General features: G+C 43.5%; 1 protein-coding gene across 1 annotated transcript in view; it reads left to right on the top strand.

The window, feature by feature from the left end:
• The first annotated feature begins 1,000 nt into the window (after nt 1–1,000).
• Nucleotides 1,001–13,631, top strand: part of Sptlc2 (serine palmitoyltransferase long chain base subunit 2) — a 90,550-nt gene continuing 77,919 nt past the window's right edge. The window contains exon 1 of the mRNA XM_031357880.1: nt 1,001–1,290. Within this exon, the coding sequence (XP_031213740.1) occupies nt 1,165–1,290 (126 nt within the window). The 5' untranslated portion in view covers nt 1,001–1,164. The remainder of the gene's footprint in view (nt 1,291–13,631) is intronic.

Here is a 13,631-nt window from a genome sequence, read left to right as displayed (position 1 = left end):
AGCACTTAATGAATACCTACTAATTGCCAGGTCCTCCACAAAATACATTACATGCATTAACTCATTAGATTCTCTTATGGCAACTGTTATTATCCCCCTGAGCATAGGAAGGAACATAGAGGTCACTCAACTAGTAGGTGAGGCAGCCAGGATTCAAACCTAGGCTGAGTCATACTCTTAATTATGACATTAATTTTTTTTATGGGTAACTAAAGGTCTCTGTAATGCTGTAATGTAGATCAATCTCTTTTGCTATTGATTTGGATTAGGTATTTTGATAGGTGTCCAGCGCTTTACTAATGTAATTCTTGCAAATGAGTGTCTATAAAGCAGGAAGAATTCTAGAAGAACCTGGCTCCTAAAGTAGTTAATTCCTCAAGTTTCAGTTTCATTTATCACAAGATCAGGAAACAGATCAGGTCTCCTGACTTTCAAGGAAAGTCTTCAAAGGAAATTGCCCTGGGAAAACCCGGATAGAAACAAGTAATGAGCACGTGAGGCGTTCGCGTAGCTCACAGTGAAGAACGGTGAGAGACTGTCAAAAAGGCTATTCTATTAACACCCACAGAGGAATTTGCTAATGAATAAGGGAGCTGCCTGTCTTGGGCTTGAATTCAATCCGAGATCCTCTCGGGAGGAAGGGCACAGAGGGCAACCACCACCTATGCTGGAGAACCGGGAACTGGCTCTGGAAATAGGCTCAGCCCCTGTTTCTTTCACCAGACGCTAATTGGCTACTTCTTTTCGGGCTCCGCCCACTTCCCAATCTGGACCAATAGGCGGCAAAGCTCCACCTACGACTTGGTTAGGGCTCCAATCAAATGCCCAGGTATCGAGTTCCTCTGAAGAAGTCCCCTTGATGTCTGCAAGCCGCTTTTTTCTGGCTCTCGATTCGCCAGGATCAGCATGAGATCCGCCTCTCTCGCCTTTGGATTGGTCAATCGCCAATAGGCTCCGCCCCCATATTACCCTCCGGCGGCCGGGCTTTGGCGAGCCCCGTCTTCTCGGGTGGCCCCGCCCTCGCGTGACGGCCGGACCGGGAATTGGCAGCGGTGCTGCAGCCATTTCCGGTTTCGGAGAGGTGGGTGCGGTGCGGAGCGGGAGTTGGCGCCGCCGCTGCCGCCGCCTCCAGAGCCTGCGCTGCTGCCGGGTGCTGCCGTGAGGATGCGGCCGGAGCCCGGAGGCTGCTGCTGCCGCCGCCCGATGCGGGCGAACGGCTGCGTGAAGAACGGGGAAGTGAGGAACGGGTACTTGAGGAGCAGCACCGCCACTGTCGCGGCTGCCGGCCAGGTACGATGGGACCGAGAGAGGCCGGGCGGGGTCGGGGCGGTGGGCCGGGACCCCCGCGAGCCGATGCCCGGGCCGGGCGGGGGAGGACGGGCAGCCGCGCGGGCCGGTCAGTGGCCGGCTGGCGGCTGGGCGCGGCTCAGGTGTGCTGAGCGACGGGGACCCGGCGCTCACTGGGCCTCCGGCTGAGCGGGAGGGAGACTCAAGGGCAGCGCGGGACTCATCAACTACGAGGGGCTTCCTCACCGTGCGGGGCTCCCCCAGTTCTACCCGGCCCCACAGCGATGAGAGGCTCTCTGCCATGCGAGGCTCTCGGTTTACCTGGCTTCTTAGGTGTGCGATGTCCCCTTGTTCTGCCTGGCTCTCCAGTCTCCACGGGCTCCTCGGGCACGCGGGACTCCGGAGGTCTGCCCAGCTCCGATTCTGAAGGGTCCCCGGAGGCTGGACTTCCTCTCCCAAGTCTCTGGTTCTTAACCATGTGGATCCCGCAAAAAAGTGCAGGCCGCTCCCAGTGGGAAGCGGAGGAAATCTTTTCCCTCGAAGTCCAGGCGTTACCTTCTCGGTTCCTGCTCCGGGTTCCCTCAAGTACATGCTTCCTGTAGAGTCTTGCAGCCCCCAAAAGGAAGCTGACGCCCTGAGAAAGTTAGGCAGGGCAGTGGTGGAAGTAACAGCCCGACAGCCTCTTCCTATCACATTCTGGACTTCTTTTACGAGGAAAAACCCTGGCAGGGAACCTCCTCGGGTGTCTTGTCTTGAAAGTTGCCTGTTGTGCGATTAGTGAGACCCCCATCCCACCATCCAGGTTGGATTAGGTGGCCCAGGCACCACGCAGTAGAGCTGTCATGAAGGGCATTGCTTAATCCAGTGGTACGTTGTCATGAGTCCTTATATTAATTAACTGAAGTTGAATCATCAACCATATCCATGAACTTTTAAACTACCTTACAGAGTTCTGAATTCCTGACAGCATTTTGTTTGTTTCGAGAAATGGTTTCTCTAAGTAACAGCTCTCCCTGGCTGTCTTGCTTTGTAGACCAGGCTGACTTCAACTTAAAGCAATCCTCCTGCTTCTGCCTCCCAAGTGCGACTAAGAACACCCCCCCCCCCACACACACACCTGGTTTTCCTGACAGTATTTTTATTTATTGATTTTTCTGAGACAGGGTTTCTCTGTGTAGCTCTGGCTGTCCTGGAACTCACTCTGTAGACCAGGCTGACCTCGAACTCACAAGACCTGCCTTCCAAGTGCTGGGATTCAGAGCTTGTGCCACTACCCCCTGGTTTCTGGCAGTATTTTTTAAACCAGTTGTGGAAATATCGGGAAGAATAATTTTACAAGTTGCTTGTTCCCCTTGTCAGGAGTGTGATTGTTGTAGTTTTGACTTCAACATAGATACTAAGCAATAGCAATCTGTCCCTTTGCCTGAATCAGCAGCTCTGATAGATCTGTTAATCCTAGTGTATGAAAGGGTCATCGTCAAGTCAGGTTGAGTTATTAAGACTCTGGGAAGAGTTGAGGGTTAGGATGGGAGTGCATAGAAAAGACTTGGCCTCCCTTGAATGTGTAACGTGTTAAGAGTCAAAAGATTGCTTTCAAAAAAGAATTGTGTGAGAGAAGATGTGTTAAGAGTCAGTTTGCAGTCTGGGCTTGATGTCACTTGTTTGTAATCCCAGCCCTCAGGTGCATCTCTGAGTTCAGGCTGGCCTGGTCTGCATAGTTGGTTCTAAAACAGCAGGATGATTATGGGGGAATCTGTCTCCAAAAAAGGGGGTGTAGGGAAGAGTCAGATTGTTATGAGCTCTGGAAGAATGTGATGTTTTTCCTAGCGGTGTAAAATGGCTAATGAGCAACATTGTGGAGATATAGAATGTATCAGGGAGGTTGAATAGCTGGAGCTAGAAGAGAACAGGCGAATGGGTGAGTTAAGACTTTTATGAGGAAAAAGAAAGTCCAGACAAAGCTGGTCATGTATTAGAGATGCTTTCTAACATAACCCACTAGGGGTTATGTTCTGACAAAATAGTAAGTCAAGTTCTGACTTCCTGGAATCCCAACAACTTATCATTTGTAGGCATGGTATTTCTTCAGAGGTTGGCAACTATTAAGATGAAATACCAAGTTATTAAAATGAAATAAAAAAAAAACTATGACTAGCTGGGTATAGTGGCCAACACCTGTAATCCTAGCACTTGGAAAGTTGAGGCTGGAAGGAGAGTTCGTTCAAAGCCCGTCTTAGCTATATAGCTGAGCCCTCACCCATGCTTCCTTCTGCTAGCTCTGTCAACCGATTGTGTTGAGCATTTTCACTCAAGGTACAGTGGCATTAAGAAGAATGTTCTAATGGAATGTTCTAAGGGCTCCAATATCTTTTCAAGAAAACTGTTCTTCACAAATTATTTTAAAGCAGATACTACATTTATAAGGAATAAGATCTCTAAGTTTATGAGAAAAAGAGAATATCTTAAAATAGTTCGTGAAGTTGCTTGTATTAAAGATATGTGCTCCAACTCCTACCTGTCTTTCTTTCCTTGCCATTATTTTTTTCTGAAAATACACAGTAAGATACAAACTAGATATACAAGGGTCATGCTTTTACTATTACATGGATGAAATGTAAACTCGTTTCCTCACATCATGTCTTAACATTGCTTTTTAATGCATAGAACAGAAATTATAAACGTGTAGGCTTGCTTCTCTAAGGGGAATTGGCTACTTCTGATACCTGTATACACTCACCTGGGTATGTTTGAAGAGATTAATGCCTGTGTTAAAAGCAGCTCCTGGATGGGGCTGTTTGATGAGTAGATAATGTGGTAAGGAGGTATTACAAAACAGGTTACTGTTGTTCAGTGATGAAAGGTAACCAGAGTTTCTACTGGAAGAGCAGCTGAATAAAAAAGCTGTGAATTTCCCTCTGCTGTGAAAGGAGTGCCAGCCTTTATTTTGAAGGTAAAGGTACATTGTAGCCTGAGGAACATTTGGTCACATTAGAATTGGAAAGAACCTTCAAGATGTCTTTGTAAATTAAATCAGTCAGTCCTTTTAGCTTTTTGCAAGACTTTCTTGAAACCAGTCTCTTTGTGTTCCTGTTTCTGGGATGGATGGATAGATGGATGGGTGGATGGGTGGATGGATGGGTGGATTGCTTCTGGGTCTCCTTTAGTTCTGTCTGGCCTTGAACTCTTTTATCTTGCGGTCTTTACCCCCAGGTGCTGGGAATTCCTATCAATTGACAGGATTCCTTTCTAAAAAAGACTTCTAGAGGGTTTGCATCACATTTTCACAAGATCGCTGTTCAGTGATCTTAGTCACCAGGGGTTAGTTTCTGCGGATTTAACAGTTGATTCGTAAGCATATGACATATTTGGTTGTGTGTGCAATTAGCACTTTTTTTTTTTCTGAGACAGGGTTTCTCTGTGTAGCCCTGGTGTCCACTCTGTAGACCAGGCTGGCCTCGAATTCAGAAATCCGCCTGCCTCAGCCTCCCAAGTGCTGGGATTAAAGGCGTGGGCCACTACCGCCTGGCCAATTAGCACTTTTAAGAAGACCTTTTCTTTATAAAAGTTTTGATTTGGAGTCAGATTTTGCTTTTTTGAAGCCTATTAGTATGTATGAAAATTGAAGGAAGGATATTGTTACTGAAGCAGTTTTTGTTTTGTTTTGTTTTTGTTTTTTGTTGTTGTTGTTTTGTTTTTTTCGAGACAGGGTTTCTCTGTGTAGCCCTGGCTGCCCTGGAACTCACTCTGTAGACCAGGCTGGCCTCAAACTCAGAAATCCACCTGCCTCTGCCTCCCAAGTGCTGGGATTAAAGGCATGCGCCACTGCTCGGCTACTGAAGCAGTTTTGACATTTTGAATATGACTTAATTCCATTTGGGGGTAGTTTTTTGTTGTTTTTGGTTTTGTTTGTTTGCTTTTTGTTATTTTTTGAGACTGAGTTTTTCTGTGAAGATTCGACTATCCTGAACTCTGAGACTTGCCTGTCCCTGCTGCTCAGGTGCTGGGGTTAAAGGCACGTGCCGCCACCACCACCTGTTTGGGAGTAGTTTTGATGAGAAATTTATAGGGATAAAAGACTTTTAATTGCCAGAATCAGTAGAATTCAATCACAAAGAGGCACTAGGGCATTAATTATGTTAAACAGAAGTCAAGCATAGCAGAAACAAGTGTAATGTTAGAAAGAGGGCCAAATAACTAAGGAAGGGTGGTTTACTTCTAGATTTTGTTTCCACTGAAGGGAAACTGACTGGGGATTTAGTGGGCTAGTATGAGGGGGAAGGGAGTTGGTTATAAAATAGCAGGAGTTGGAATGGTAGTCATAATAGGAGTTGTATATATTGGGTTTGGCAGGGTGAGACACCCTAGGCTTCAGGTCTTGCAGAAAAAAATATAACTACCGATAACTTGTAAGATTTTGTTTCCTTTCAAATGCATTTTGTCTCAAGGGGAAGAACATTTGCTTTTTATTAGCTGAATCTGGGAGATTCCAGTCATTTGTGGGACTCAAGAAGTCTCTTTAATACAAATTCTTGGGAATTTTTAAACCGTTTAAACCATTTGGTTCCTAAGATAGTATTTGAAATGGGTGTTCAGGGAGGGCAGACTTGCCAGTCTATTAGGTGGACTCAGGCACACTAGAAGTCTGTCTTCTAAGCAAGAGAGCCAACTGCTTGACTCAGTTATTGGAAAAAAGGAGCGGTGTTTACTGGTAGAGTGGGCAATTGATAGGCAGTGTTTGCACGCAGAGTGGGCATGCCTTACTTGATTAAATGGTTTGTGGCCACAAGTTACCTTCCTTCTGGGCAGTTTCTAAGAGGCTTCTATAATATAATTCTTGATTCATGAATGTTAAGAAAGCCTTTTGCAAAAAAAAAAGAAAGCTTTTTGCTCTTGACCTACTTAATCTCAGACATTTTATTTTATGTTCTGTATTTTTTTTAAAAAAATTTTTTTTAAGATTTATTTATTATTATAAGTACACTGTAGCTGTCTTCAGATACACCAGAAGAGATCATCAGATCTCATTATGGGTGGTTGTAAGCCACCATGTGGTTGCTGGGATTTGAACTCAGGACCTTCGGAAGAGCAGTCTGTACTCTTACCTGCTGAGCCATCTTACCAGCCCTATGTTCTGTATTTTTAAGACCTTTAATGAAGTTGAGGCAATTTTTCTTTTTTAAAAAATTGTTACTCTTGGTTGTAGAAATGGTGGATATTCACTGAAAGATCTTAAAACATTGGAACAATTGTTTTGTGTTCAGGTTTTTAAAAACCAGTTGATAGAAAAACATTAAAATTGTATCTGTAATGTTTTGATAAATGTATATACATCTTTTTTTGTTTGTTTGTTTGTTTGTTTGTTTTTTTCGAGACAGGGTTTCTCTGTATAGCCCTGGCTGTCTTGGTACTCACTCTGTAGACCAGGCTGACCTCGAACTCAGAGATCCTCCTGCCTCTGCCTCCCAAGTGTTGGGGTTAAAGGCATGCTCCAGCACCGCCCAGCTGTATATACATCTTCTTTATGTAATGTTTAAATTATGTTAAACATGCCTATCTCTTGAGTCATTTTTCATTTCTTTAAGGTGAATATTTCAATCAGGCTCAGGGTGCTTTATAGTGAAGAGTAACCTTGAACTTCTGATCCTCCTATTACCTCCCAAATGCTGGAATCATCAATGTGTAGAGTGCCATGACATTGGGAATCTAACTCCAGGCTTTATGTATTTTAAGCAGGCACCCTACCAAATGAGCCATGTCCCCAGCTCAAATGTGATGATCTCGAGTCAGTTTAAATAAGCCTTTTATTTCTTAATTTGGAAACCCTAAATCAAACATTTGAGATTTTACTGTTTTTATTATATCCCTAAATGTAATAGGGATTCAGAAGATGTTATTTGAAGGAATGGGTGGACTAGTCTATGAAACTATGGCATTGGTAGAGTATATAAAAGATGTCCAGCCAGGTGGTGGTGGTGCACGCCTTAAATCCCAGCACTTGGGAGGCAGAGGCAGGTGGATTTCTGAGTTCTAGGCCAGCCTGGTCTACAGAGTAAGTTCCAGGACGGCCAGGGCTATACCCTGTCTTGAAAAACAAAAACAAACAAACAAACAACAAAAAAAAGATGTCCTCAAGCTACAAGAGGAGATACAAAGGTCATAAAACTTAAGAATCATAATGCTCCTTGGAAAAGATACACACAGAGTTTCAGACCAGGCATGCAAAGCACAATTAGGAAGAAATGGTTTGGAACAACAACAACCAAACAAACAAAAAAAAAACAAAAACAAAAAAAACTCTAGGTAAATGGTGACTGTTTCATTAAGGAGGATAAGCACTGTTTTCAGGCTGTGAGAAAGTATGAATAATAATAGTAATAGAGAGAGCTGGAGGTGTGGCTCAGTGATAGAGTGTTTGCCTAGCATACTCAAAGCCCAGGGTTCTATCACTAGAACTGCATAAAACCTGACTATGGTGTGGTACAGCAGGGGAGTGGGTGCTAGAGGACAGAGAAGCTCAAGTTCCATAGTCAGTTTGAGCCTAGACTACATAAGACTTCATCCTTAAAAAAGAGACATCTTTTTTAAAGCTCCTTCTGTGTGCTGGAGAACTGGGAGGAGAAATGTGAAATGCTGTCTTCAGGGTGTGACACAACCATTGCAAACATGATCTTAACAATTGCTTGCACTGGGCCTACACAGGCCAGTCATGGATGCTGGGGAGGAGTTCAGGGGGATCTACATCTCCCTACTGAATTGTTGGCTATTGACGGATTCTAGAGAAGGGGCAGTTGTTGCTTTCAGTTGAGTACAAAACGCAGAGGCTAAACCTATGACCACATGTACTATTCTGGGTAAAATCAGAGTATAATAAAACAGCAAAAGACTTAAATGTGAGGAAAGGATCTGTAAGGGGAAGAAGTGGAAGACACGTGAGAGGAAAGTAAGAGAAGGTAGAAGATGAGAGGAAATAGAATGAATGTACTGTATACATGTATAATGTTATCAAATAAACTTAGTTGATTAAAAGGGTTTAAAAAAGGAGAGAAGAGCCTTTCTAGGTAAATAGCATCCTCATTTTGTAAATAAGAATACTAAAGTCCATACCTAAAGTTACTGAGTTGGAAGAATCTTAGTGGTATTCAGTTTGTCTGACTCTACCAGATCACTGAATTCAGAATTCATTCGTAGGAGCTAGAGAGGTGGCTCAGCTATTAAGCGTTCTGGCTGCCCTTCTGGAGAGCCTGGGGTTTGATTCCCTGTATCCACATGATAGTTCACAATTCATTAGCAGTTTTGGAACATTAAATTAGATACTTGAGAATTGGTTAAAGAGTTGAAGCAATGGAGTTGGAAAAGTATGTGAAAGAGGAAATTAAGTTAAAAGAGGAGATACCAAAGATAGAATGCTTCTCAGATAGCACACATGCAACATAGAATTCTGAATGTACAAACACACAGTTGGGAAGAAGTGGTATGAGAAAAGCCCATGAAAACGCAGACTGGCCTTTTCTTGGAATTTTACTGAAGTACACGAGCCTCTCCTACAGCATGCCACACATACTAGAAAGAATAGTGTGAGCCTTTGTGTAAATCACGCGAGCTATGTCAAAGCTGGCCATGGGTTTATCAGCAGGAAACATTTGCAAAGTGGTGACCCTGTTACCAGATAAAGCCTCCAGTATTTGTCAGTATCTATCCCATGTGAAATGGACTGAGACTAGCTTCCAGGGCTTACTGGAAAACATCATTTGACATGATTTTTATTATCCTACTCTAAACCCGTGACAGAGCCCTTCAACTTTATATGGACTGGAAGGGTGTCCATTGAGAGGCAATGTAGGCTAGTATGTCTGCAAGAGTTGATGCCTGAGTTAGTTACTTTTCTCTCAGCTGTGACAGAATACCTGACAGAAGCAGTTTTAGGGCTCCAGTCCATCATGGTGGTGAAGGCATCATGGAGCAGTTCCATGCAGGCCGGAGAGTATGGTTAAGGAACACGCTGTTGACCTTGTGGCTGTGGACAGGGAAACAGAGAACTTAGATTAGGATCAGGCTCCCTTTTAACCTTCAAGGCCTACAACCAGTGACCGATTGCTGCCAGCTAGGTTTCTGGTCCCAAAGGCTCAGCCACCATGCCGCCAGCTTGGAACCAGCTGTTCAACAATATGATCTTGTGAGGATATTTGAACCTTACATTTCCCTAACTCACTACTCATGCTTCCTTCCACCGTAGCAGTTTCTGTCTCAGTCAAGCATGACATGTCTCCGTCAAGTGTGACAGACAGGCTCCAGTAGGAGATTGAGCAAATGCAGCTCTGCCACATATCCTGCTCTTTATCTCAGCTCTCACACATCTCCATGTGCTAATCTTCTCACACCAACCTCTTTGCTTAGCTAGTTGAGTGTGGCACCCTGTGTCCATTTTTCTTTACTGAGAACACTTTTTGATGTGTGGCGTGGACTCCTGTGGCCACATCTGATTTGAGCTCATTTCCTTGGTCATAATGTTAGCATAATGTTACCAAAAGGAACCCATCAACCCCTTCTCATAGAGACTGGGGTTTCTTTGTGTAGCCTTGGCTGTCCTAGAACTAGCTTTGTAGAGCAAGCTGGCCCTGAACTCACAGAAGTCCTCCTACCTGTCTAGGATCAAAGAAATGTGCCACTACTGCTTGGCAGAGATTGGAGTTTCTGATGAGAGGGTCTAAAAGGTGGCAGACTACCAGGAGAAAGGCTTAGGAAACTCTGCTGCTGAGGCCTGGGACCTTGCTGCCTTATGCAGAGTTAATTGTCTTCATCAGTTCCTCCCTTAGTATATACCATCATACTTTCATAAGTCATCTTTTATTTAGTTCAGCTGGAGCCTTCTTCATTACTCTCAACTGAAATGTAACAAGTACAGTTTCTTTTTTTTTTTTTTAAAGATTTATTTATTTATTATATGTAAGTGCACTGTAGCTGTCTTCAGACACTCCAGAAGAGGGAGTCAGATCTCTGTTATGGATGGTTGTGAGCCACCATGTGGTTGCTGGGACTTGAACTCAGGACCTTTGGAAGAGCAGTTGATGCTCTTAACCACTGAGCCATCTCTCCAGCCCCACAAGTACAGTTTCTATTAAAAGCTCTTACACTTTTCTATACTATTGTTTGTTCTATATTGGATTAGTATACCCTGTAAACTCTTTAGGGCTTCAAGATGTGTGCATGTGCATGTACATGTACATGTGGGTGTTTGTTGCTTCACCCAGCTTTACCCAAACTAGAGTCACCTGGAGGAGGGAACCTAATGAGAAATAGCCTCCATCAGATTGGCCTGCAGGCTTGTCAGTGTGGCATTGTCTTTATTGTTGATGGATGTGGGAGGACCCAGTTCACTGTGGGTGATGGCACCACTGGGGAGGTTGTCCTGAGAGGTGTAAGAAAGGTAGCTGGGAGAGAGGGAGGCCTGCGGTTGGCTTGTAGTATGAATAAAATAATAAATGGATGGATGGATGGGTGGGTGGGTGGTTGGTTGGGGAAGGTAGCTGATTCAAGCAGGAGTATGCTTCCTGGCTTGAGTTTCTGTCCTGACTTCAAATTATGGGGAACAAATCTAGAACCACCCTAAGCAAGGTTAACTCTTCTATGACAAGAAAAATGTCACAAAACAAAGAAAAAGCAATAGATTATTTAATAAAGCCTTTTGGGAAAACTGACTATTTAAGGAAAAAGAAATAGGGCTTTTCTTGATAGCGTGCAGTGGCAGACGCTGCTAACTGCTCTACATGATGCATTCTCCCTGTTCTCACATTAGCAATCAATCTCAGGTTCTCAGCGTCACGTGACAACCCAGGTAGTCTGAATTCCCATAGTCCCTTATAGTAGGGGACTCCTATGTGATAACTTCTGGCCAGCGGGAAGTGAGGTGTGCATTCTCTGTTGTCTTCATTCTCCCCACCTGTTTCTGGACTGTCCTGCAGATGAAATTGCAGCTGAAGACAGCCTGCTAAAAGAAAGGAGAAGGACAAGTTTACGGGTGCCGGAGATTAGAACTAGACATGTATATTGCAGTGTAAACCTGAGACTGCATCTGGCCTGAACTACAGCTTCTAACTTATAGTTCAAATACTATACTTTGTCGTTGCTGATATAAGCTGATATAAATAAGAGTTGGTCTTTTTTTTTTTTAAGATTTATTTATATGTTTTTATGTATATGAGTACACTGTAGCTGTACAGATGGTTGTAAGGCTTCATGTGGTTGTTGGTAATTGAATTTTAGGACCTCTGCTCGCTCCGTTCAACCCTACTCGCTCAGTTCCTGCGTTCCTGTCCAAAGGTTTATTTATTATACATAAGTACACTATAGTTGTCTTCAGACACAGGCGTCAGATCTCGTTACTGGTGGTTGTGAGCCACCATGTGGCTGCTGGGATTTGAACTCAGGACCTTCAGAAGAGCAGTCAGTGCTCTTACCCACTGAACCATCTTGCCAGCCCTGGTCTTGTACTTAGTGGGTCTAGGGATATAGTTCAGTTGGCAGAGTGCTTGTCTGGTGTGCACTAATCCTAGGGTTTGATCCCCAGAACCATATAAAAAAATAATGTAGTGTACTAGCTCATAATCTTAGCACTTGGGAGATAGAGTCAAAAGGAGTAAAAGTTGAGGTCATACTTGGTTAATAGTGAATTCTTTTTAAAATAATTTTAAGATTTATTTTATGTATATGAGTACATTGTTGCTGTCTTCAGACATACCAGAAGAGGGCATCAGATCCCATTACAGATGGTTGTGAGTTACCATGTGGTTGCTGAGAATTGAACTCTGGAAGAACAATCAGTGCTCTTAACCACTGAGCCATCTCTCTAGGCCTGGCTATATAGTGAATTTAAGGACAACCTGGGTTATATAGCAAGACCCTTTCTCATATGACATTTGTAATTCTGACATGTTAGCACATCTATATACGTACCTATCTGTTTCCTGCCTCTATCACTGGCGTATAAAATGCTGCTGTTTCTCTGGTGCTCAAGTTGGACTCGCTTGCGTGAAGGGTTCAGTTTTACTAGATGACTTTGCCATCTGAATGCCATGCTTTTAAAGAAGACAGTCAGGTATTACCGTGTACACACCACATAGGTCTTTAGCAGGCAGGTATATTTTCAGTTTCCCTCATTTATACTACATTTATTCATCCAATTGTTTGCATGTGTTAGAGACAGGAAAACAAAGGTTTGTTTCTGCACACCATAAGAGGGAATTCGATCCCATGGTACTACAGTTATAGATGCTCATGAGCTGCCATTGGGTGCTGAGAATTGAACCCAGAACCTCTAGAAGAACAGCCAGTGTTTTTAGCTGCTAAGTCACTAAGCCATCTCCAACCCATTTTTGTTTTTTTTGAGACAGGGTTTCTCTGTGTATCCCTGGCTGTCCTGTAGATTAAACTGTCCTTGAAATGACAGAGATCCACCTGCCTCTGCCTTCTGAGTGCTGGGATTAAAAATGTGCACCGCTACCACAACTGACTTCAGCTCCTGTTTTAACTTTTATTCGTGTGCATGTCTGTGTATTTGTGTGAATTGGCTACTTTTAAGCTCATGCCTGTGTGAACTAAAAGAGGGTGTTGGGTCCCCGGAAACTAGAATTAGAGGTAGTTATGAGCTGCATGATTGAGGGTGCTGAGAAGTGAACTTGTATCCTCCGGAAGAGCAGTAAGCACTCTTAATTGCTCCAGCCCTGTATAGAAATTTCATACATTCAGATTTATCAGGGTTGGGGAGATGACTCAGTGGGTAAAGTGCTTGCTGTATAAGCATGAGGACCTGAGTTTGGATCCCAAAACTACATAAAAGCTGGACTTAATGCCTGAGTTTGTAATCCCAACATGGAGGAAATTTGGCGAAGCAGAGACAGGATCCTGAGGTTTCCAGGTTTAGTCTAGCTGAATTAGTGAACTCCAGGTTTAGTGAGAGACCCTAGCTCAAAAAATAAGGTATAGAATAATTGAGGAAGACATGTTACATCAACCCCTGGCCTCAATATCCACATACATGTGCACACACACACACACTTGTGTACACAAACTTATGTATGCATATGCAGAGAAGAATTTTAACCTTTACTTTGTAGCTTGTATTTTGGTAGTCTTAGGGAAATTATTGTATACTCCAAGATTATAGATTAATTTTTTAAAGTTATAAAAAAATTTTTTATTTGTTTTTTTTTATTTTTTTTTTTGAGACAGGGTTTCTCTGTATAGCCCCAGCTATCCTGGACCTCACTCTGTAGACTGGCATCGAACTCAGAAATCCACCTGCCTCTGCCTCCCAAGTGCTGGGAATAAAGGCGTGCGCCACCACCGCC

The sequence above is a fragment of the Mastomys coucha genome, unplaced genomic scaffold (assembly GCF_008632895.1).
Source record: "Mastomys coucha isolate ucsf_1 unplaced genomic scaffold, UCSF_Mcou_1 pScaffold6, whole genome shotgun sequence".
Taxonomy (NCBI): domain Eukaryota; kingdom Metazoa; phylum Chordata; class Mammalia; order Rodentia; family Muridae; genus Mastomys; species Mastomys coucha.
The sequence above is the reverse complement of the archived record's forward strand: the minus strand, read 5'-3'. Positions and strand labels throughout refer to the sequence as shown.